The sequence below is a fragment of the Oncorhynchus kisutch genome, linkage group LG5 (assembly GCF_002021735.2).
Source record: "Oncorhynchus kisutch isolate 150728-3 linkage group LG5, Okis_V2, whole genome shotgun sequence".
NCBI lineage: Eukaryota > Metazoa > Chordata > Actinopteri > Salmoniformes > Salmonidae > Oncorhynchus > Oncorhynchus kisutch.
In genome coordinates, this window is record NC_034178.2 from 63,378,785 (window position 1) to 63,404,095 (window position 25,311).

A 25,311-nucleotide genomic window follows, 5' to 3' on the forward strand; every position below is an offset into this window, starting at 1 on the left:
TCCTCTCTCATAACTTTATTCAACTACAACTCTTTCAATGGCATCAATATAAAAAAATGGTTTCTATACGCTTCACAGTTTCGAGACTTACACAATGTTAACACAAACAAGGCCAAAATACTGTATATCAAAAACATGTGTTAACAAAAGAACATTCTCTCGGTAAGTATGACACTCATCGTTATCTTCCAACAAGTTGAGACATGGAAGCGTGTGATTAATAGGGCTTGTGTTCCTGTTTTTCCTCTTTCTCTTCTTACGAAGTCCTCCACACCCAGACCATCTCCGTCCATTGCCATTGTGTGTGCCGCTGAGCTAATCGGAACTCCAACTTGCTCACTGGTTGAGCACAGCACGTGTATAACGACAACCAGTTAGCAAGTCGGATGTGTTCTGACTAGCACATGAACACTGAATGGGTCACCACAGCTCGAGGGGAAGACAGGAATGACAGGTACAAATTGGCTCATTCTGGCAGATCTCCCTGCTCAATACATGTCTTCTCCCTCACCACCTTGGCCATGCCTTCCTGCTGTAGTGAGGTCAAGGTTAACAAAAACACACCATGTTACTCACCTTTTAAGAGAGATCAGGGTCAATTTTCATTACGCGTCCCAAAGTAGGAGTGCTGATCTAGAATCAGGTCCCCGTTCTCATTCATTATGTCCTAAAAAACTAAACTGATCCTAGATCAGCACTCCTACTCTGGGACGCTTTGTGAATAAAGGATCATTTCTGCAATCTTGATAAAAAGGGAACCTTGAAAGTGTCAACAAAATCAAAGCAATACCATATGTTGGCTCAACTTGCTACATAATGTGATGCACCGTTCAAATTCAGTGCTCAGTTTAAGACTATGACCTTTAGTATTACTTACTTAGTGGTCCTATTTGAAAGTTAAACTACACCAAGGAGACAGGCTAACATGAATACAAATATTGTATATACATGCACACACACACCTTCTCCTCTGCGTCGGCGAGGATAAGAATCAGGTCTTCCACGTCATACTGCAGTGTGCCGTCTTCTGAAATGTGACCCTCGAGCGCCACTCCCTGATATCACACCATCACATAACCAACTCTGTTAGACAAATACTCAGCACAAATGTTTCATCAAAATATAACATTTTGAATTGAAGTGCTAAGAACTTCATTTCCCTCATGTAAGGCTCAAGCTTAAATTGTTTGTATTGTAAATCATGAACTGATGTCAATGGAATTTCAAGTTAGGACTGGGCCCATAAAGTATGTGCTGGCAATAGATACCTAATGCACTGAGCTGGCCATTCGTTCATCAATTAACACGTTCATATTTACACCACTTCAGGCATGTGAAACACTAAGGTCTTCTCACTTTATCCAATAACAAGGCCTTCGTAATTGATTGACTAACATCTACATTTTAAAGAATGTTAGGACAATGGACTCTATATACAGTGGGGAGAACAAGTATTTGATAACCTGCAAAATCGGCAGTGTTTCCTACTTGCAAAGCATGTGGAGTTCTGTATTTTTTTAAATCATAGGTACACTTCAAAAATCCAGAAAAATCACATTGAATTATTTTTAAGTAATTAATTTGCATTTTATTGCATGACATAAGTATTTGATCACCTACCAACCAATACAGACCTGTTAGTTTTTCTTTAAGAAGCCCTCCTGTTCTCCACTCATTACCTGTATTAACTGCACCTGTTTGAACTCTTTACCTGTATAAAAGACACCTGTCCACACACTCAATAAAACAGACTAACCTCTCCACAATGGCCAAGACCAGAGAGCTGTGTAAGGACATCAGGGATAAAATTGTCGACCTACACAAGGCTGGGATGGGCTACAGGACAATAGGCAAGCAGTTTGGTGAGAAGGCAACAACTGTTGGCGCAATTATTAGAAAATGGAAGAGGTTCAAGATGATGGTCAATCACCCTCGGTCTGGGGCTCCATGCAAGATCTCACCTCGTGGGGCATCAATGATCATGAGGAAGGTGAGGGATCAGCCAAGAACTACATGGCAGGACCTGGTCAATGACCTGAAGAAAGCTAGGACCACAGTCTCAAAGAAAACCATTAGTAACACACTACGCCGTCATGGATTAAAACCCTGCAGCACATGCAAGGTCCCCCTGCTCAAGCCAGTGCATGTCCAGGCCCGTCTGAAGTTTTCTGGATGATCCAGAGGAGGAATGGGAGAAGGTCATGTGGTCTGATGAGACAAAATTAGAGCTTTTTGGTCTAAACTCCACTCTACGTGTTTGGAGGAAGAAGAAGGATGAGTACAACCCCAAGAACACCATCCCAACCGTGAAGCATGGAGGTGGAAACATCATTCTTTGGGGATGCTTTTCTGCAAAGGGGACAGGACAAACCTGAACAATCTGGAGAAGGTCTGTATGGAAGAGTGGGCCAAAATCCCTGCTGCAGTGTGTGCAAACCTGGTCAAGAACTACAGGAAACGTATGGTCTCTGTAATTGCAAACAAAGGTTTCTGTACCAAATATTAAGTTCTGCTTTTCTGATCTATCAAGTACTTATGTCATGCAATAAAATGCAAATTAATTACTTAAAAATCATACAATGTGATTTTCTGGAATTTTGTTTTAGATTCCGTCTCCCACAGTTGAAGTGTACCTATGATAACAGACCTCTACATGCTTTGTAAGTAGGAAGTAGGAAAACCTGCAAAATCAGCAGTGTATCAAATACTTGTTCTCCCCACTGCACACACCACACTATAATATATTATAAAGAGAATACCATTACTAGCAAAGGGAATAACCTTGTAAATGAAACCAGGTGGATTCTGGGAGTCCGAGTCATTTCCAGTGCTTTCGGTGTCACCTGCCTGCAGTGCCTGGGAAGCTCTTTCTCCCTTCTCTTCCACCACCTCCACTTGGCTGGCCTCTGCAGGGGGGAAGGAGTGCCTCTCAGAGTGGGGTAAGGAGGGTTGTGGCGCAGGACGTGGTGGAGCCTTGGCTTTGCCATGCTCTGGAAGATTAGCCTGGTCAGTGTCATATAGGACTTTGCTCTCTGTGGACTCAGCCACAGCCTTCTGACTGGTAATGACCTCACCTCCAGAGGTCACCTCTGAACTTTGAACCTGCTCTTCTATGGCAGAGGAGTTCTGCAATTGGCTAAGGCCCTGCTCTTCCAAAGCACCGCCATCTTTGAGGTCACTCAGACCCTCTGAAGCGACGTCACTCCCGACCCCGTTGTCGCTGTCGCACGCCGACCGTCTGTTGGGTGTAGTGGTGCCGTTGGAGCTCAACTCGTCCGAGAGGTCGGAGGTGAAGACGCAGGGGTACGCAGTGCCAGTGCCCTCGTCAGCCTCTCCTGAGATGGCAGCGGGCTCCTCAGGGATGCTCTGGGTACAGGTCTCTTTGCCGTTCTCCGGGGCTGTGGATGCGTGGAGAGCTGTGTGTTCCGAGGGGAAGGCTGTGTTACAGGGGATGGGCGCTGAGATGACCAGGGATTTTCTCTTCTTGGACTTGGTGCTAAGAGAGGATAGAGGGTGAGATGCTCTGGCTGGTTAGCAGGTTGGACATTCTTAGATCCCAGATTCTAGACTTGATGAGAAGAAAACTAAAGACTATAAGGGGTTTTAAACAAATGTGGTGGATTCTTATGGTCATCTGAAACACTGACCTGTTAAGGCCCTTGATGATAAAAGCTTTTCCTGAATGCTGAGTCTCCAGCTTCTTCATCACGCTGTAAAGCTCATGGTTCAGCTGCAATCAAGCGTGGTTATTCTATTAGTCAATACCAGTTGACTTGCAGTACATTTCTTCATCTGAACAGTGAGACACTATACTACATCACATACAGTAAATGATTTAGATCTGTGATAAAGATGTTAAATATATTGTGATGTTTTATTATTTTTGGGAGAGTAACATCCATATCAGAATGTAGGAAAAACAGGCTTACCACACTCATTTCCTTATAGAAGACGTCCCTCAGGTTGGAAATGTTTTGAAAGACGGTCACGTAACATCCAATCCGGCTTTAGACAAGAGGGAAAATGTTCTGTTATACTAGAGCAACAGTAGTCCCTCCCTGTTTCCCCGTTTGGTGCCTAATGAACACGACCCCGATGTGCTGTGGTCCATTGACATCACCTTTGATAGAGAACAGGAAGCTCCTCCCTCATCTCTTTGTTGATTTCCTCAAACACACTCTGGGCTTTGTTGAACTCCTCCTCTGCCTGAACAGAGAGAAATGGAGTCCAAATGCTTTCAGTGTCTTTACCCAAATACGTAGACAAAGAACAACAAAAAAAGCTGTATAGATTCAATTTACATTTAATTTTCAACACACCTTGGTGATTTTGGCATCGTCTTTCTTCTTGGCATTCTGCAGCGCCTCCAAGTGGTGGCGTGAGGAATCGTAGTCTACGAGCTTCCGACCACGTTTGGCTACTCGTTCCTAAGAGGCAGGGGGAGAAGCGATATTTCTGAGCACAATTCCCATGAGCCACATGGCACTAGTCTCTCATGATTGTTTGTAGAACCAATCAGCAATGTAAACACATGTGGAGAGAAGAGTTCTGATGTGAACTAGTTCTATCGGACCACAAACAATTGATAAGATTATAGCAGACGCTACCTTGACTTCATGAAACTGTCCAGTGTAATTCTCCATGGTGCGAACTATCTGGTCTGTTAGTTTCTCTTCATAATCATTCCACAGCAAGTCCTCACTCTGTAGTAAAAACAAATGTTAGAAATAAACCTTCAGCCTGCTTTCTACTATACAACAGTAATACATTTGCCAAAATCAAATCAAATTTTATTGGACACATACACGTATTTGCAAGATATTGCAGTTATTGTCGGTGTAGTGAAATGCTTGCGTTCCTAGCTCTAACAGTGCAGTAATATCTAACAATACACACAACATTTAAAAAGTAAAAATTGAATTTAGAGATATTAGGACGAGCAATCTTAGAGTCCAGAGTGTGTGTAATATTTAAGCAATAAGGCGTGTGGTATACGTCCACAAAGCGGAGTGGAGTGCCTGGATATAGCCCTTAGTCGTGGTATATTGGCCATATACCACAAACCCCAGAGGTGCCTTATTGCTTTTATAAACTGGTTACCAATGTAATTAGAGCAGTTAAAATAAACCTTTTGTTATACCCGTGGTATACGGTCTGATATACCAGGGCTGTCAGACAATTCGATTTTTTTTTATTTCACCAGGTAGGCCAGTTGAGAACAAGTTCTCATTTACAACTGCGACCTGGCCAAGATAAAGCAAAACAGTGCGACAAAAACAACAGAGTTACACATGGGATAAACAAACGTACAGTCAATAACACAATAGAAAGGTCTACAATTGAAGTCGGAAGTTCACATACACCTTAGCCAAATACATTTAAACTCAGTTTCTCATAATTCCTGACATTTAATCCCAGTCAAAATTCCCCATTTTAGGATCACCACTTTATTTTAAGAATGTGAAATGTCAGAATATTAGTAGAGAGAATGCTTTATTTCAGCTTTTATTTCTTTCATCACATTCCCAGTGGGTCAGAAGTTTACATACTAATGGAGTGTATTTGGTAGCATTGCCTTTAAATTGCCTAACCTGGGTCAAATGTCTCAGGTAGCCTTCCACAAGCTTCCCACAATAAGTTGGGTGAATTTTGGCCCATTCCTCCTGACAGAGCTGGTATAACGGAGTCAGGTCTCCTTGCTCGCACACGCTTTTTCAGTTCTGCCCACAAATGTTCTATAGGACTGAGGTCAGGGCTTTGAGATGGCCACTCCAATACCTTGATTTTGTTGTCCTTAAGCCATTTTGCCACAACTTTGGAAGTATGCTTGGGGTCATTAAACATTTGGAAGATGCATTTGCGACCAAGTTTTAACTTCCTGACTGATGTCTTGAGATGTTACTTCAATATATCCACATAATTTTGCTGCCTCATGATGTCATCTATTTTGTGAAGTGCACCAGTCCCTCCTGCAGCAAAGCACCCCCACAACATGATGCTGCCACCCCCGTGCTTCACGGTTGGGATGGTGTTCTTTAGCTCGCAAGCCTCCCCCTTTTTCCTCCAAACATAACGATGGTCATTATGGCCAAACAGTTCTATTTTTGTTTAATCAGACCAGAGGACATTTCTCCAAAAAGTACGATCTTTGTCCCCATGTGCAGTTGCCAACCGTAGTCTGGCTTTTTTATGGCGGTTTTGGAGCGGTGGTTATTCCTTGCTGAAAGACCTTTCAGGTTATGTCAACATAGATACTTTTGTACCTGTTTCCTACAGCAATTTTTTGTCTGAGGTCTTGGCTGATATCTTTTGTTTTTCCCATGATGTCAAGCAAAGAGGCACTGAGTCTAAATGTAGGCCTTGAAATACATCCACAGGTATACCTCCAATTGACTCAAATTGACTCAAATGATGTCAATTAGCATCAGAAGCATTACATAATTTTCTGGCATTTTACAAGCTGTTTAAAGGCTCAGTCAACTTAGTGTATGTAAACTTCTGACCCACTGGAATTGTGATACAGTGAATTATAAGTGAAATAATCTGTCTAAACAATTGTTGGAAAAATGACTTGTGTCATGCACAATGTAGATGTCGTAACCGACTTGCCAAAACTATAGTTCGTTAACAATACATTTGTGAAGTGGTTTTAAAACAAGTTTTAATGACTCCAACCTAAGTGTACGTAAACTTCCGACTTCAACTGTACCTGCTGGAGCGCGTGCTACGGGAGAGTGCTGCTATGGTGACCAGTGAGCTGAGTTAAGGTGGGGCTTTACCTAGAAAATACTTATTGATGACCTGGAGCCAGTGGGTTTGGCGACAAATATGAAGCGAGGGCCTACCAACGAGAGCATACAGGTTGCAGTGGTGGGTAGTATATGGGGCTTTGGTGATAAAACGGATGACACTGTGATAGACTACATCCAATTTGCTGAGTAGAGTGTTGGAGGCTATTTTGTAAATTATATTGCCGAAGTCAAGGATCAGTAGGATAGTCAGTTTTACGAGGGTATGTTTGGCAGCATGAGTGAAGGATGCTTTGTTGCGAAATAGGAGCCGATTCTAGGTGTAATTTTGGCTTGGAGATGCTTAATGCGAGTCTGGAAGGAGGGTTTACAGTCTAATCAGCATTCAGGGCTCAAACCAACCAGTTTGTTTGTTTGTTTATTTATGCATCTGTGAGTGAGATGGGATGTTTAGACAGTATAGACAGTATGTGGATAGAATATTTAGTATATCTGAAGAATATGTACAGCAACAGTTGAACAGGATGGCCTTGACTAGAATACAGTACAAACATATGAAGTGTGTAAAACAGTATGTTAACATTATCAAAGTGACCAGTGTTCAATGACTTTGTACACAGGGTAGCAGTCTCTATGGTGCATGGTTGAATACCGGGTGGTAGCCGGCTAATAACAGTGACTAAAGTTCAGGGCAGGGTATCGGCTAGTGGTGACTATTTAATTAACAGTCTGATGGCCTTGAGACAGCTTCGGTCTCTGTCCCAGCTTTGATGCACCTGTACTGACCTCGTCTTCTGGATGGTAGTGGGGTAACAAGCTGTGGCTCAGGTGGCTGAGGTCCTTGATGATTTTCTTGGCCTTCCTATGACACCAGGTGCTGTAGTGCAGGCAGTGTGCCCCCGGTGATGTGTTGGGCAGACCGCACCACCGTCTGGAGAGCCCTGCGGTTTCATTCGGTGCAGTTGCCATACCAGGCGGTGATACAGCCCGATAAGATGCTCTCAATGGTGCATCTGTAAAAATTAGAGTGGGTCTTCGGGGCCAAGACTAATTTCTTCAGTCTCCTGAGTTTGAAGAGGCGCTGTTGCGCCTTCTCCACCACAGTGTGGGTGGACCATTTCAGATTGTTAGTGATGTGTACAACGGGGAACTTGAAGCTTTTCACCTTCTCCACTGAGGCCCCTTCGATGTGGATGGGTGCATGCTCCCCCTGCTGTCTCCCATGATCAGCTCCTTCGTTTTATTGACATGGAGGTTATTTTCATGGCACCACTCCGCCAGGGCCCTCACCTCCTCCCTGTAGGCTGTCTTGTCATTGGTAATCAGGACTACATCTGTTGTGTCGTCTGCAAACTTGATGATTGTGTTGAAGGCGTGCGTGGCCACACAGTCATGGGTTAATAGGGAGTACAGGGGGGGGCTGAGCATGCACCCTTGTGGGGCCCGCGCTGAGGAGCAGCATGGCAGATGTGTTGCTACCTAACCTCACCACCTGAGGGCGGCCCATCGGGAAGTCCAGGACCCAGTTGTACAGGGCAGGGTTCAGACCCAGGGCCCGGAGGTTAATGAGCTTGGAGGGTACTATGGTGTTGAAGGCTGAGCTCTAGTCAATGAATAGAATTCTTACATAAGTATTCCTCTTAGCCAGATGGGATCTGTTGGGGAGGTATGCAAATTGAAGTGGATCTAGGGTGTCAGGTAAGGTAGAGGTGATATGATCCTTGACTAGTCTCTCAAAGCACTTCATGATGACAGAAGTGAGTGCTACAGGCAATAGTCATTTAGTTTAGTTACCTTCGCTTTCTTGGAAGCGAAGTGTGAAGCAAGTGTGGACAACAGACTGGGATAGGGAGAGATTGAATATGTCTGTGCATGCTCTGATGACGAGGCTAGGGATGCCACCTGGACCGGCAGCCTTGCGAGGGTTAACACACTTAAAATGTCTTACTCATGTCAGCCACAGAGCACGAGAGCTCACGGTAGCCTGCATCGGCAGTACTGTTTCCCTTGAAGTGGGTGAAGGTGTTTAGCTCGTTTCAGGGAGCAAGACGATGTCCCCAACATAGCTTGTTTTCCCTTTATAATCTATGATTGTCTGGAGTCCCTGCCACATAAGTCTGGTGTCTGAGCCGTTGAATTGTGAATACACTGTCTCTGTACTGACGTTTTGCCACTGATTGACTTACGGAGGGCATAACTACACTGTTTGTACTCTACCATATTCCCAGTCACCGTGCCGTAGTTAAATGCAGTGGTTCACGCTTTCATTTTTGCGCGAATGCTGCCATCTATCTATGGTTTCTGGATCGGATAGGTTTTAATCGTACAGTGGGAAAATCCCCTATAGACTTCCTGATGAATCCAGTCACCATGTCAGTGTATACTAACAATTATTATAAATACACACCGAAAGAACTGCTTCACCTGAAACATGAAAAGCACTTTGGCCTAACTGTAGTCTTTAAAAATGAAACTCTGGTATTACTGTATACTCTCCTCTTAATTAATGGTTCTCAGACCAACATTTTGGTCAATAGATCTTCATCAGGGGTTCTTCCTCCTCAAAAAAATCCACTTGTCTGAAAACACCCATCTATGGCCCACCTCCATGATGACAGATAGGTCCTCTCCTCCCTGCCAGTCAGGTTCGTAGACATCTCTTAACGTCTGGGACAGTCGCTTGGAAGTCTCATGCATCACTGTGGAGAAGGACAGAAGGAACGTGTGAACTAGAGCAAAACGAATGCGTTTAGATGACACTATAAAGCTAATAGCTATTGTTTAGGAGAGCCAAGTGAGAAAGTAGACATTTGTGTAGATGGATAGCTTGCCTAGCAGATACCTTGTTAGCTAGACCAAGGGTCAGAGTCTAGGGATGTGGGTTGAATGTTTGAAACTAGGGTTGTATTCATTAGGCACCAAACTGATGGAAACAGAACCTGAACTTTTCCAATAAGAAACGCTTGTTTTCTGTTGCAAAACGTTTTACTTTGGTGTGCACTAATGAATAGCACCAAGCTTTTGGCCTTTACACAGCTCGTATGACAAAAATCATCATGGACAGCACATTTAGATGAAGTGGTTTTTGGATTTGTGGCACACTGCAGATTCGGCTACACCTACACTTAAAGGTCAAAACAAGATGGGCTTCACTTGAAGTGGTATGCAAATGGTAGCACAAAAAAATAAAACATTGTTCCTGCTCAAATGAATAACACATTCATTTGCAGAGTCGGCCCTTTTAAATGGCTGGTAGTTATGCTACCAGAGAGGTTTTGAAAGTAAGGTCCGTTTAAAAGAGGGGAGAAAAAAAATGAAAAGAAAAAAACTGGCCAGTGTGTTAAGTTGAACACTACTGTACAAGATATAACCCTCCTACTATATTAAACCGTTTAACAGTCCTCTGCTATGGATTGAGATGTAGACAGATCCTACCTTTCACTGCACTGAAGTATGCTTTGACGTCTTTAGATAGCCTGCCGCCATCATTCTGTTGGTTGTAAAGATAGAATCTTCTATGAGAGGGTTATTTTTTTCCTTACAGTGAGAACATCCATCAAAAGACCCTTTCCAGTTTGATTTCACCTTTACAGAAGATAAATCTCCCATAAAAATTCTAAGAGACCAGGAACTTCACAATTCAAGTTGTACAGTCACGTTTCGGAAACATTTCACAAACAATAACAGTACAAAGTGTATGAGTATTAAAAGTGACACTTAAGTATTTTCAATTTCACTATGTCCCTTTAAAAACAAGGAGGACCTTTTCAAACAAGTCAAAATGTCCTATTTTTGTGCTTCAAGGAACATGAGAAACGAATGACTTTAAAAACATTTCAGTATAAAGGAGGATATTGTTTTAAACAAGACAGTCTGGTGAAAATATCAGGGGTGCGTCCTACTCGGTTTCGTAATAGGAGTGCGGTATAAGAGTGAAAACTGTCTACGGGTGGAGCTCCTTCCTGTGACATGTCATGTTATCAGCATGCACAAAATTGGTCAGAGCTGAGAAGTCAGAGGTTAACGGACAGTTTGTCATGGAATTTATTAAAATTATTTCTGAGAAAATGTTTAGACTAATTACTTTTTCTCAAATGAAACATGCGGATTTGGTAAAATGCCCCAAAACACAGAGATTTAAGATGGCACACAGCTCTGAGGGCAGTTAAACGGTTAACCTAACGTCAGATATGGCTCCCTTTCAAGATATAAACCGAATATATCACTGAACAGTGACCAGTGGCTAGAGTCAGTAAGCCATTTGACAGCATATCAGCCAGTAAAATTACATGGAAAAACTAAGAATGTAAACAAAGTGCAAGGAAGACCACTGTTCCAAATGCCTGGAGTTTAGATCCATTAAATTAGCAATGCAAAAAGGTTTCAGTCGTGTGAATATGGTCCTTAAGTGACTTAGTGAATGAAGAGACTTGAGCAGCCAACAGTCAGTACGACTCATTACCTAATATATGTTGCACATCGATACAAACTTTATGTATCAGTCAGTATGTTAACATGCACACTAATAATTCGACATTACACTAATTATGGCAGTAGGCCGAGTATAGCAATAGCCATGTCAAAACTTTACTCTGTTTATGTTAAATTGGCGTAAGGTCAAAATTTAAGTCCGCATACGCTGATTCAAACACCTGGTTTTAGGAGCAATCTTTCAAATGATTTAAAAAATGTAAACCGCTTATGCCGCTGGAACACAGATTTAATAGATCTGCTCCTGTGCCAGCACCGGTAGTGCAAGCCACACCATGATGTGCAAGTTCGGAACAACTGAAAGTATGCATCTTACAAATAGTTTTCACATACAAACAAATGTCCGAACTCAGAATCTAATAGGCTTTGCAAAAATAACATGGTTGAATGTTTCTTTTGATTGGCGATGTCTGAATTTTCTTCATTGGTACCTGTTGTTTGAGAAGGTTCTGGGAGTACTGCTCAAACTGTTCATCTTTTGTCTCCATGTTCTTACCCAGCTTCTGCATGACCTATGACAAGATGAAAACAAACAGCTGGTGACCTATCCACAGGTTTCAGACAACATTAAAAAGACTTGAGTCTCTAAACAGGTACTGTTGTTGAGGTTTATCAGTGTGAGGTACTAACAATCGCACTTACATTATATTAGGCCCTATGTTTTATTCCATAATGATTCTAGTCAACTAGTTAAAAAGCGAACTGTAATAGGATAAAGGCCACACTATTTTCTATACAGAGGCCAACATCATTTCTAGCATTCCCCTTCCCAAAAATGACCTCTGTGGTTGACCCCAAATGATAGGATGGAACTTGGGCACAACTCAACCGATTTAATTTTACAATATCTGACACAAACACATCAAACTACACTCTCTGTCATGTTTTGAGGGTTTCGGCAGCAAAGTGAAACTAGCAGAGCAGAACCCAGGCCAAGCAGTGAACCACAAAGCCACAGAGTAAGAGTAGCAAGGGAGAGGAAGTGTACAGCAGAGGCAGGAAGTGGCATTTGCAAAAACATAAACAAAAAGGAATTAACAAACTAATACTGACAAAGCCCATGGAAATTCCTCCATAAAGGCTCCCGTGTTAATTCAGCTGATTTCTATTGGAATAGACAACTAACTTGATATAGGCTAGCTATAATTTTAAAAAAGGGCAATGGAATATTGTTTGAACTGAGTTTATTTGTCTCAAGGAATTAAGCTGGGAGATATCAACATCAAGGCCTACATTCAGCATAATGATTCTTCAAACAGATGACACTCAAACCCCCAGACAACAGTCAGCATCGATAGAGACTATGTCTGAAGAAATTGTATTACTGTAACAGACAACGTGGGCATACTGTCACCATAATCATATCAATATGCATAAACAGGCCAATAACTTATGAGCATCACTAGTTCAAGTAGCCCAAATACCAAGGATAGTCGTGTAGAATAGCCTAAAGTATTGTGGCAATCTTGATTTCAGGGTAACAGAGATGCCGCGTTTCACTAGTTGCTTACCTTCTCCTGAGCTCGATTCAATGACTTTTGTACCAGTTTGGCAAAACCTCCAGCCCCAGCCCCAATGTTTGGCCCCATCTTGTTCTCTGCCATCGTGTCTTCTCACTATGTATGATTCCTCTTGTTAAGCCGCTGCTCTTGTGCTTATATATTTGTTGAGTTACTTAGGGAGCGGAGAGGGAGAGTCAGTACCGATCTCAGACAGGACTCTCTCTAGCACACACACACGCACCTTAGCTGTAGTATACCCATATAATATTTTTTGCCAGCTAACTGCTTGTTAAAAATGTTATCTTGCAATGAAACGGGTAATAACGTGCTGGTTTTAAAATAAGTCGACAGACAACATGAAACATGCTCGATCCTTTTGTTCAAACTTGTAAAATAGTCAGTGAATATTACGTTGCGGCAGGAAGGCGGTGTCTTTAGAGATATTTACCCAATATTCAAGAAATTGCTTCAACATGATAAAGGCTACACTTGACTCACCTCCGTGATTCACACCATGCTTATCCCGTCATCAGCAAGTAAACGCAATGCTTTTGCGCAACCAAACACAGGTGGATCGCAGGATGAATATATTAATCACCTGAAAAATACGAAACGTTAATTTGTTGTTCTATTCCTATTCTATATCTAGAGGTGGGTTCAGTTCGCTTGAATGGTTGGTACTGAACGACACGTTTCCACCCCCAAAACGTTCTTGAACAGACTTTGAGGCATGTTTCCTCTCGTTTGATGGGTGTGGTTTGAAGCAATGAGTGACGTTTTAAAAGAGAATAGGCCATGCTCACATCATTCTCTAACCCACAACCCAACCCCTCCCCGTTTTTAAACTGGACGTTCAGGACACCACTGTTTCAATTCAATTGAATATTCCAGAACGTAAAAATGTCCACGTAAAAACGTCTGAAGGCAGCCCTGGTGACATCATGGTAAATTAGCTAAAAAACGTGATTTTCCGAATAGAGTGTGATTGCGGCCAGCCATTGGGGCATTGGGTGGCAGGTAGCCTAGTGGTTAGAGCATTGGACCAGTAACCCGAGCTGACAAGGTAAAAATATGTTCTTCTACCTCTGTACAAGGCAGTTAACCCACTGTTCCTAGGCTGTCATTGTAAATAAGAATTTGTACTTAACTGACTTGCCTAGTTAAATAAATAATTCACCTGCCTACTGTAGTCCTCCTAGTTAGCACACAGTATCTTAGACTGCCTGCTGAACACCTGCCATTGTTAACAGAACTTCTGGAAAGTGGTGCCTGATGGGTGGGGACAAAGGATATTGTCAAAGCTACATATTTACAAATGACTCTAACTGCTCCTTGTTCTATCTATCCCAAATTGTGGGCTGCAATTGCACCCTTCTGGAGTTTCCAGTTTTTTATAAACTGTAAAAAAAAACATTAGGAACACCTTCCTAATATTAAATTGCAACCATTTCCCCCCTCAGAACAGCCTCAATTTGTCGGGGCATGGACTCTACAAGGTGTCGAATGCATTCCACAGGGTGCTGGCCCATGTTGACTCTAATGCTTGTTGGGTGGATATCCTTTGTGTGGTGGACCATTCTTGATATACACTGAAAACCCAGCAGCGTTTCAGTTCTTGACACAAACCAGTGTGCCTGGCACCTACTACCATACCCCGCACTTCAGTGTTTTATATTGCCTGTTCATCCTCTGAATGGCACACATACACAATCCATGTCTCAATTGTCTCAATGCTTAAAAATCATTCTTTAACCTGTCTCCTCCCCTTCATCTACACAGATGAGGGTTCCAAAGGGTCGGAAACTTTACGGTAAATTTCCAGATTTTTCCGAATTTTCCAAAATTTCAATGGGGATTTTGCTTAAATTCATCACAAAGCTTATAACAGTGAACCTTTTTTGCAGCATTTTTTTTTTTGGAACCCTTTTTTCTAAGAGTGTACATTATTCCAACAGGAATGTAATGAATGACTGTAACTCTCTTGAACAACAAGGGGTCCTGGCCTACCTAGCCTACCTTCATCGGGGCAGAAGGCACTCAACTTTCTTTTCATTTAGTAAAAAAAGGATTTTAAACCAACTTTGGGAAAGGCTTTCGACTCCGTCAATCACCACATTCTTAACGACAGACTCAATAGCCTTGGCTTCTCAAATGACTGCCTCGCCTGGTTCACCAACTACTTCTCAGATCGAGTTCAGTGTGTCAAATCGGAGGGCCTGTTGTCTGGACCTCTGGTAGTCTCTATGGGGGTGCCACAGGGTTCAATTCTCGGGCCGACTCTTTTCTCTGTATATATCAATGATGTTGCTCTTGCTGCTGGTGAATCTCTGATCCACCTCTACGCAGATGACACCATTCTGTATACATCTGGCCCTTCTTTGGACACTGTGCTAACAAACCTCCAAACGAGCTTCAATGCCATACAACACTCCTTCCGTGGCCTCCAACTGCTTTTAAATGCTAGTAAAACTAAGTGCATGCTCTTCAACCGATTGCTGCCCACACCCTCCTGCCCGACTAGCATCACTACTCTGGACGGTTCTGACTTAGAATATGTGGACAACTACAAATACCTAGGTGTCTGGTTAGACTGTAAACTCTCCTTCCAGACTCACATTAAACATCTCCAATCCCAAATTAAATCTAGAATCGGCCTCCTATTTCGCAGCAAAGCCTCCTTCACTCATGCTGCCAAACATACCCTCGTGAAACTGACTATCCGACCGATCCTCGACTTCGGGAATTGCATTTTACAAAATAGCTTCCAACACTCAGCAAATTGGATGGAGTCTATCACAGTGCCATCCGTTTTGTCACCAAAGCCCCATATACTACCCACCACTGCGACCAGTATGCTCATGTTGGCTGGCCCTCACTACATATTCGTCGCCAAACCCACTGGCTCCAGGTCATCTATAAGTCTATGCTAGGTAAAGCCCCGCCTTATCTCAGCTCACTGGTCACCATAGCAACACCCACCCATAGCACGTGCTCCAGCAGGTATATTTCCCTGGTCATCCCCAAAGCCAACACTTACTTTGGCCGCCTTTCCTTCCAGTTCTCTGCTGCCAATGAATGGAACGAATTGCAAAAATCACTGCAGCTGGAGTCTTATATCTCCCTCTAACTTTAAGCATCAGCTGTCAGAGCAGCTTACCGATCACTGTACCTGTACACAACCAATCTGTAAATAGCACACACAACTACCTCATCCCCATATTGTTACTTATCCTCTTGCTCTTTTGCACCCCAGTATCTCTACTTGCACATCATAATCTGCACATCTATCACTCCAATGTTAATGCTAAATTGAAATTATTTCACCTCTATGGCCTATTTATTGCCTTGCCTCCCTACTCTTCTACATTTGCACACACTGTACATAGATTTTTCTATTGTGTTATTCACTGTACATTTGTTTATGTGTAACTCTGTGTTGTTGTTTTTGTCACACTGCTTTGCTTTATCTTGGCTAGGGAACCAGGCCTATGAGAACCAGGCCTACCTGGTTAAATAAAGGGGAAATAAAATATATATATCTAATATCAATCAATTACGGTATCAAAGGCTTTAAAATTTCACTAGAATTGAGCTTACCGGAGTCAAATCGTCAGGCGTTTAACTGGGCTAATGGACTCCAGGTAGTTGTTATCCATCCAGGCAATCCTGGCTCCAACCATCTGGAGCAGGTGATCGAACTCACTTCGATCCAGACGAAAGTAACTTCGAAATCCTCTCGAAATAGTTGAAGCACTTGAATGAGACGGTGGAACTCCCCTGCATGCTTTCGGGACTTCAAACATCTCTGGACCCACACTGACCTGCGCTTTCGGCGGGGCTGGTCCGAGTCCAACAACAAAACCACCTTCCTCAACGTTAGTCTCATTGTTGAAAGAGACTATGATTTACTAGTGAACATTTGAAGTTATAAATCATTAATTTAAACAATAATGAAAAGAGAGTATGTGGTTTAATTTACTGTTTAAAACTTATTTTATGGTTGGGACACTGGGAGCGGGAACGTGATGTACACTTGCTTTCCAGCAGACGGTGCTATGAGCCAAAACATTGGGTCTGAGTTATGCTTTCTTATTGCAATGGATTATATCGACCATATATCAAATAAATAATGTAGCCTAAAAAAGTACAGATCCAGAGAATTTAAGTTTATGGTCTAAGACTTTAAAAAAAAATCCTTATACTGAGTAATACATACATGTGTAAACAGATGTAGTATATAGAACGATGCAAATACATATTTATGTATTTTTTTTGTGCTCTCCCCCTCAATAATATTGCATGTAGCTATCAATTATTTTCCCTTGCTATCCAGAATCCTTGGGACGTCCCTACCCTCCATTGAAGTTGACATTTAAAAAGATTAAGATTAGGGTTAGGTAAGGGTTAAGGTTAGGATTTAGTGTAGGGACATCCCAATGATACTGCATTGCATTAACAATGTTGGCCTAGTAAACCCAGAAAGGGTTCCCACTAGATGGGAAAGCGGCAATGTCCAAATTGGCTATATCATAAAAATAGATAAAATCAACAAACAAAAAATGTGGTCTTAATTTTAGGTTAGGGTTAGGCATAAGGTTAGCAGTGTGATTAGGGTTAGGTCATACATTATTATATTGATTGAGGCTTCTGTTCCTCTCTGGTTAGGTTTGAAATATGATTTTAAGAAGATATATTGAAGATTTAGGCGGTTTCGTCTAGAAGGGATACAGTTTGGTCAAAATTGACTTTACGTAGCGGGTTAGGAGAATTGGGTTAAGGTTAGGAAAAAGGTTAGGGTTAGCTAAATTGCCCTCCAAAAATCTACCTTTGACGACACAAACGGGATTACGTCTAGACATGACCAAAATACCGGGGTTTAGGACCCCCAGAAACCGGCGAATGTAATGTTTTAGCTGTCTGAAAATATTGCCTGTTGGTCCTCAAATAATATTATGAATTCGTAATGTACGATAATATTACATGCATTATCGATATAAATTTCACTGCTTCATCAGTTTCATGTTATAATGTGGTTGGATCACATATAAATACATTTCTTCAGAATAAGGTTTGAAACAAGTGTTAGTATTTATTTAGGAAAGCATACACTGATCTTTACGCACGCACAAGCACACAGGGTTTTCACTAGATACCACAGCCACAAAGTCAAAATTGCCTATATCTTAAATTCATGACAACTATTTTTTGTTGTTGTTGTCTTCATTTAAGGTTAGCAGTGTGGTTAAGGTTAGGTTTAAAATCGGATTTTATTTTAAGAAAACTATTAGCAGAAATAGGCGTGGTTTAGACATGCGTGGCTGCAGGCAGGCCCTAAAATTACGCACGACTTTTCGCTGTGTTGATGTACTGGGCGGGCGCTGAAATGACATGAGGACAAAAGTTGTCCCGTTGGAATTGTAGTCCATATCATACCTCAAGTGGTCCAGGAAGCTAGCTAGTTTGTCTTTATCTGTGATTCGCAAGGACAACCAGTTGGAGGGAGTTTCGCTCCTCTCTTCCATTGTTAGACACAAATTGAAGCTGCCAAGAGGCAAGTCAGACAGAAATAGTCCGAAAATGCCTCCCATCGACAATGACACCGGGAGGAATGAACTAAAATCTCGGATACAGGAGCTTATTGATTCTAATCAAGTGTTGGTATTCAGTAAAAGCAACTGTCCATTTTGTGTGAAGGTAAGTCCAACATATGCGTTTACTTTTTGTCTTAACTAACTAGCTGGCTAGCTAGCTTTTGTCTTAATTATTTCTCCCGCGAGTAAGGTAGCCACATTCTCCCGCAAGTAGAGTTCTTCACGGGTCCACCCAATCGGGTATAGACCCGGACCTGTTAGGATACTAGTCGGGTCTAGGGAAGATTGTCCTCGGGTCCATAGCTAGGTAGTTATCTTGGGCTAACGTTAGAAAACTTAACATAGCTAACTTTTAATTGTTTTTTTTTGCTACTAACAAGTGTTTTAGCTTTCCGTTATAACCATGTATTGACTGAGGCACCACTCATCTCCCCGTTGTGTGTACCTAAAGCTAGCTGGATGACTACCACGCTGGCTAGCGAGGTATATCGCTAGTAATAGCCCATGGATAATCCCGCGAAGACAGAAAGACGGGGTTCAAGCAGCATATCTGTTTTTCTTTCCAGGTAAAGGATCTGTTCAAGGAGCTGAACGTGAACTGCAATGTGGTGGAGTTGGATTTAATTGGTAAGAATGTCAAGCTTCTGTCTTGGAATACGGGTGTACTCTGCACTGTATAGTCTCAATTTATGCCTGTCACACCACATGTAGTTGTCATTGATTGGTATGATCACAATTGTACCAACTAGGTCTGGGGTGACTGTTACCGGCAGTAAAGTCACGGTAACTAGGCTTCTCCAAAACTGCGCTCAAGATGGTCATTAGTTGCCTACCAAACTTGCCTTATACTCAGCGCTCTATTGTCCCTCTAATCACGCTGACATCAATGCAAATTAAATCGAAAATCAAACACTTCATGAGAGCCCTGGCATTCAGAGTTTGAGTGGAATAGGATGATCAGCTGTTGCGCAGGGAGAGCCAGCTCCACATAGCTGGTTGATGCATGGAATGAAATAAGTGTTCCTATAAGACCATGTTGTGAAACATTTCTATAGGCTATGCAGTTGCATGAAGACATCGTTTTGATGTCTCTATTAAAAAGTGGAAGAGCCCATCAGCTTTCTATAGGCCAGGCCTATTATTTGTCAAAACTTTCCTAATATTAAGCACATTGCTTCGCTTTACAACCGGAGTAATCTACCTGGCTGGCATGAAAATGAAACACAGGAGAAGTGTACACTTTTCGCTATTCAAGTGCATAAGGGTTGTTGCCCCCCCCCCCCCCCTCTCACCAGCTGGGTGAGAATATTATCACTTGTGAATGATGCCCAGTGTGTGTCGTCAAGAAATGGCACATGCATTTTATTTATTTATTTTTACTTTTCAAATCATTGTTGCATGCATCTTGTAGCCTAGCCCATAGGCATATATGTTTTGCTACGGTTTGCATCACAACTAAAGTGGCCAAATAACTTGAAGTGTAGCCTATAGGGATGGGACCCCTGGAACAGGGTTGAAGAGCCCATAACCTACAGAACCTAGGGAATGTGTTCTCAGAAGCCCACGCAGTCGCGTGTGAAAACTGAGTTTTGACTGGCCGCTATTTATAAAAGGATCCCAGCTTTCTCGCGCTGCTATATTAAGCACATAAATCTAGTGTCGCCTACCTGGCATATTACAAATGTAACCAAACACAACCTCCATTCACTATTCCAGTGCAGGTTAAGGATGAATACAAAATATTCCACACATCATGTTTAGTAAGCTATATGTAAAGACCAGATTACATTGAGAATATTATCGAGTGCTTGTCAAATTGTGAATGAGAGACTGATGAAGTATGTGCAGCCTGCGCAGGAAACAGAGCAGAGCACATACCTTTTCATGTGACTTTATTTCAGACTCTCATATAGTTGCATCTTTCTACGCTTGCTACGTTAAGTTTTAATAACAGTGATGTTATATTCACACAAACATTTTGGGATATCATTGAATTGCCAAATTGCCTTCAATCGAAGTTCCAAAGGTCTTGAGTACTCTTAAGGATCAACGTTTCATCAACGAACATACAAACATTTGCAGTACATGTACACTACATGACCAAAAGTATGTAGACACCTGCTTGTCAAACATCTCATTCCAAAATCATGTGCATTAATATGGAGTTGGTCCCACCTTTGTTGCTATAACAGCCTCCACTCTTCTGGGAAGGATTTCCACTAGATGTTACTTGGAACATTGCTGCGGGGACTTGCTTCCATTCAGCCACAAGCATTAGTGAGGTTGGGCACTGATGTTGGGTGATTAGGCCTGGCTCGCAGTCGGTGTCACAATTCATCCCAAAGGTGTTTGATGGGGTTGAGTTCGGCTCTGTGCAGGCCCAGTCAAGGAATTCCACACTGATCTCAACAAACCATTTCTGTATGGACCTTGCTTTGTGCATGGGGGCATTGTCATGCTGAAACAGGAAAGGGCCTTCCCCAAACTGTTGGCATAAAGTTTAAAGCACAGAATTGTCTAGAATATCATTATATGCTGTAGAGTTAAGATTTCCCTTCAATGGAACAAAGGGGCCTTGCCAAACCATGAAAAACCGCGCCAGATCACTATTCCTTCTACACCAAACATTACAATTGGCACTATGCATTCGTCCGTCAGACTGCCAGATGGTGAAGCGTGATTCATCACTTGAATGCGTTTCCACTAATCCAATGGTGGGGAGCTTTACACCACTCCAACCGACGCTTGGCATTGCGCATGGTGATCTTAGGCTTGTGTGTGGCTGCACGGCCATGGAACCCCATTTTATGAAGCTCCAGACGAACAGTTATTGTGCGGATGTTGCTTCCAGAGGAATTTTGGAACTCGGTAGTGAGTGTTGTAACTGAGAAAAAGCATTTTTTTTTATACGTGCTTCAGCACTCTGCTGTCCCATTCTGTGAGCTTGTGTGGCCTACCAATTCGTGGCTGAGCCGTTGTTGCTCCTAGATGTTTTGACTTCACAATAACCGCACTTACAGTTGACCGTGGCAGGGCAGAAAGTTCACAAATTGACTTGATGGAAAGGTGGCATCCTATGACGGTGCCACGTTGAAAGTCACAGAGCTCTTCAGTAAGGCCCTTCTATTGCCAGTGTTGGTCTATGGAGATTGTATAACATCGAACACACAATCTCCGTAGACCAACTATGGCAGTAGAATGGCTCAGCCACACAAGCTCACAGAATGGGACAGCAGAGTGCTGAAGCACGTATAAAAAAAAAAAATAGCTTGTTCTCAGTTGCAACACTCACTACCGAGTTCCAAAATTCCTCTGGAAGTAACGTCTGCACAATAACTGTTCGTCGGGAGCTTCATGAAATGTACTGGGCCGGCCATGGAACCCTATCATGGGGGCCAAGCCTCCTACAATCCAGGACCTCTATACCAGGCGGTGTCAGAGGAAGGCCCCTAGAAATGGTCAAATACTCCAGCCACCCTAGTCACAGACTGTTCTCTCTGCTACTGCACGGCAAGTGGTACGGAGCGCTTTTCCTTATGGCTTTGCTATTAAATGTCGACGGTTGATCGAAAGGTAAAAAGAGGCTAAAGGGTGCCTTTTCTGCAAATATACAGTGTTTTTACATAGTGAAGATGTTATGTTTTACCACGGAATGCACTGTCAACGTTACGGGCCACCACAAAACGTGCTGAGTCGCTCTCTCGTTCTCCCCACTACCATTTGATCTCTTACCAGTCACAGCTGTTCTGGTATAAATACACACTGTGCATTACATAACTATTGCTCTGGCAAATACATAGAAAATATATTTTCAGTACTGAATTATGCAATTTATTTAAACACGCTCTGTTTGTTTGCAGAACCAAAGTACATTTACATTATAGACTGCAGAGGCTGTCAGCACTTAAGTCGATGGTGTATGTCATGTATATGACTAGTGTTCATGTCAGCGATATGACGGGAAGAGTAGGATGAATGATTCATTTCATGTACGTGTAGCTGCTACTCTGCTAACATCTCTTAATGGTTGTGTCCAGAGGATGGATCAAACTATCAAGAACTGCTGCTTGAGATGACCGGGCAGAAAACTGTCCCCAATGTCTTCATCAACAAGACACACGTCGGTGGCTGTGACAAAACAATGAAGGTATGGATTGGCGCAGCAGCTTTCATTCCCATTTCACTCGTGGTTTTGCAAGTGCCACTGACTTTTAGTCTTGGGTTCATTCTGTCTTGAGTTTCAAGCGTATGTCAAACTTAGGCTAAAATCTCAGGTTTTGGCAACAAAGATATTTGTTATTCATACGTTCCCCTTGCATTTTAACGTGTGGTAAATTATGCCCACCACAGGCTTTAATTGTGGTGCAATATTACGAAAGAGTCTTTGTCTGTTTGCCAGAAACAAGGGTTGAGTGGATCTATTTGGGTCAAGTATGGTTAAGCCAATTTACATCTAAATGCACTACATTTGTCTTTTTACATCAAAATGGCTACTTAAGAACACCCAAACCTAGTCTTTTCTTCCCTCTACACTGAGCTGCAATTTAGCTAATGAAACCATCTTTTTTGCCTGGTCATGCTTTTCATAAGCTGGCACTTTGACAGCATGACACAATGGTGTATATTTCACTTGAAGCCAGCAACATTCTCCTGATACATTATAATCCTGACAATATTTTTATTTTATTTTTTATTTCACCTTTATTTAACCAGGTAGGCTAGTTGAGAACAAGTTCTCATTTGCAACTGCGACCTGGCCAAGATAAAGCATAGCAGTGTCAGCATACAACAAAGAGTTACACATGGAGTAAACAATTAACAAGTCAATAACACAGTAGAAAACAAAGGGGGGGTCTATATACAATGTGTGCAAAAGGCATGAGGAGGTAGGCAAATAATTACAATTTTGCAGATTAACACTGGAGTGATAAATGATCAGATGGTCATGTACAGGTAGAGATATTGGTGTGCAGAAGAGCAGAAAAGTAAATAAATAAAAACGGTATGGGGATGAGGTAGGTGAAAAGGGTGGGCTATTTACCAATAGACTATGTACAGCTGCAGCGATCGGTTAGCTGCTCAGATAGCTGATGTTTGAAGTTGGTGAGGGAGATAAAAGTCTCCAACTTCAGCGATTTTTGCAATTCGTTCCAGTCACAGGCAGCAGAGTACTGGAACGAAAGGCGGCCAAATGAGGTGTTGGCTTTAGGGATGATCAGTGAGATACACCTGCTGGAGCGCGTGCTACGGATGGGTGTTGCCATCGTGACCAGTGAGCTGAGATAAGGCGGAGCTTTACCTAGCATAGACTTGTAGATGACCTGGAGCCAGTGGGTCTGGCGACGAATATGTAGCGAGGGCCAGCCGACTAGAGCATACAAGTCGCAGTGGTGGGTGGTATAAGGTGCTTTAGTGACAAAACGGATGGCACTGTGATAGACTGCATCCAGTTTGCTGAGTAGAGTGTTGGAAGCCATTTTGTAGATGACATCGCCGAAGTCGAGGATCGGTAGGATAGTCAGTTTTACTAGGGTAAGCTTGGCGGCTTGAGTGAAGGAGGCTTTGTTGCGGAATAGAAAGCCGACTCTTGATTTGATTTTCGATTGGAGATGTTTGATATGAGTCTGGAAGGAGAGTTTGCAGTCTAGCCAGACACCTAGGTACTTATAGACGTCCACATATTCTAGGTCGGAACCATCCAGGGTGGTGATGCTAGTCGGGCATGCAGGTGCAGGCAGCGACCGGTTGAAAAGCATGCATTTGGTTTTACTAGCGTTTAAGAGCAGTTGGAGGCCACGGAAGGAGTGTTGTATGGCATTGAAGCTTGTTTGGAGGTTAGATAGCACAGTGTCCAAAGACGGGCCGAAAGTATATAGAATGCTGGTTTATTTCTGTCATGTGGCACGGAGAATATCCCTCCGGCATGAATGGTATCAGCATCGCTGTTGAATGTAGAATACCTTTTTCACATTTTAGTCATTTAGCAGACACTTAACCGTAATCGCTCCTATAAGTTGCTCTGGATAAGTGCCTTGCTCAAGGGCACATCGGGCAAAAAGAAATTCTTCACCTAGTCTGCGCAAGGATTCTAACCAGCGACCTTTTGGTTACTGGCCCAACGTTCTTAACCGCTAGGCTACCTTTCGCCACTCGTAGACATGCACACTTCTCAAGAAGACTCATTTTGGGACCATAAATTAGCATGCTGGTATCCTTACTGTATTTCACTTGTCTATTTCCCACCAGAAGCAGAAAAATGTTTGTGCCCTTTAAGATTGCTGGGTTAATATTGTTTTCGCCATCGTGTCTGACCACCTGTCGTCCTCTTCTCAGGCCCACAAAGATGGTGTCCTGCAGCAGCTGCTGTGCGGGGAGAATGAGGTATACGACTATGACCTCATCGTCATCGGGGGCGGCTCAGGAGGGCTAGCATGCTCAAAGGTGAGAGCCTCCCAGATAACGCTTTCCAAACCAACCTTACCTCCAGACCTGCACCTTTCTAGTGTAGTATCGAGGCCCATGAAGGAAGGCTGTAAGTCCAGTCCATCATTGGCTCGGTCTGAGGACGTTTCTAGCTGTACAAGCCATGTGTCCTCTGTCCTTGTTTCCTCAATTCCTCTCAAAGTGCATTGGAGGAGAGGGCCCAAGGTTCCTCCTCTAAAGAGCTTGGAGGTGAAGTTAGGACAGAGGAAGCAAGAACACGATGGCTAGTAATGTTTTCAGACCGCCACGGGGAGGATTTCAGATGGCTCATTATCGCAGCAATAAAACTAAGCATAAAAGCTGAGCTAGTTGACCAGTGGTTGTCTTAATCAAGTTGTCTAAATGGCCGTCTGACCTTTTGTGCTTCTCCTGGCATAGGAGGCAGCGTTGCTGGGCAAGAAGGTGATGGTGTTGGACTATGTGGTGCCCACGCCGAAAGGGAACACATGGGGTGTGTAGAGCTTCACGTGTCACACTCTTCAGACATTGAAGAGT

The 25,311-nt window shown here is 42.7% G+C and overlaps 2 protein-coding genes across 4 annotated transcripts in view; one reads left to right on the top strand and one right to left on the bottom strand.

Moving 5' to 3' along the window:
- On the bottom strand, nt 1-13,511 carry LOC109891394 (bridging integrator 2). 3 transcript variants are annotated; one of them, XM_031825651.1, is made up of 13 exons: nt 13,241-13,511; nt 12,752-12,914; nt 11,672-11,752; nt 10,185-10,239; nt 9,354-9,448; nt 4,608-4,703; nt 4,320-4,427; nt 4,121-4,206; nt 3,930-4,005; nt 3,648-3,730; nt 2,848-3,496; nt 963-1,055; nt 1-532 (listed from the first exon to the last, which is right to left on the bottom strand). In XM_031825651.1, the coding sequence occupies exons 2-13, from the start codon at nt 12,842-12,844 to the stop codon at nt 467-469; spliced, it is 1,581 nt and encodes a 526-aa protein (XP_031681511.1). In that variant the 5' UTR covers nt 12,845-12,914; nt 13,241-13,511; the 3' UTR covers nt 1-466. The 3 variants fall into 3 exon arrangements, with proteins under 3 accessions (XP_031681511.1, XP_020339475.1, XP_020339476.1); XM_020483886.2 differs by having other exon boundaries at nt 2,782-3,496; nt 13,241-13,510; XM_020483887.2 differs by having other exon boundaries at nt 1-529; nt 2,782-3,496; nt 13,241-13,478.
- Nucleotides 13,512-18,067: 4,556 nt separating this feature from the next.
- Nucleotides 18,068-25,311, top strand: part of LOC109891395 (thioredoxin reductase 1, cytoplasmic-like) — a 30,071-nt gene continuing 22,827 nt past the window's right edge. Inside the window, exons 1-5 of the mRNA XM_020483888.2 lie at nt 18,068-18,436; nt 18,900-18,960; nt 22,371-22,480; nt 24,667-24,774; nt 25,195-25,267. Coding sequence (XP_020339477.1) covers nt 18,320-18,436; nt 18,900-18,960; nt 22,371-22,480; nt 24,667-24,774; nt 25,195-25,267 — 469 coding nt within the window. The 5' untranslated portion in view covers nt 18,068-18,319. The remainder of the gene's footprint in view (nt 18,437-18,899; nt 18,961-22,370; nt 22,481-24,666; nt 24,775-25,194; nt 25,268-25,311) is intronic.

What these genes read in the sequence shown, in the direction of transcription:
- LOC109891394 (XM_020483886.2), bottom strand. Translation starts at nt 12,844, where the DNA reads ATGGCAGAGAACAAGATGGGGCCAAACATTGGGGCTGGGGCTGGAGGT. An exon ending in GACAGTTTCATGAAGTCAAG is followed by an intron (nt 4,428 to 4,607) that starts GTAGCGTCTGCT and finishes CCTGCCTCTTAG; the next exon opens with GAACGAGTAGCCAAACGTGG. An exon ending in CACCTGGTTTCATTTACAAG is followed by an intron (nt 1,056 to 2,781) that starts GTTATTCCCTTT and finishes GTGTGATATCAG; the next exon opens with GGAGTGGCGCTCGAGGGTCA.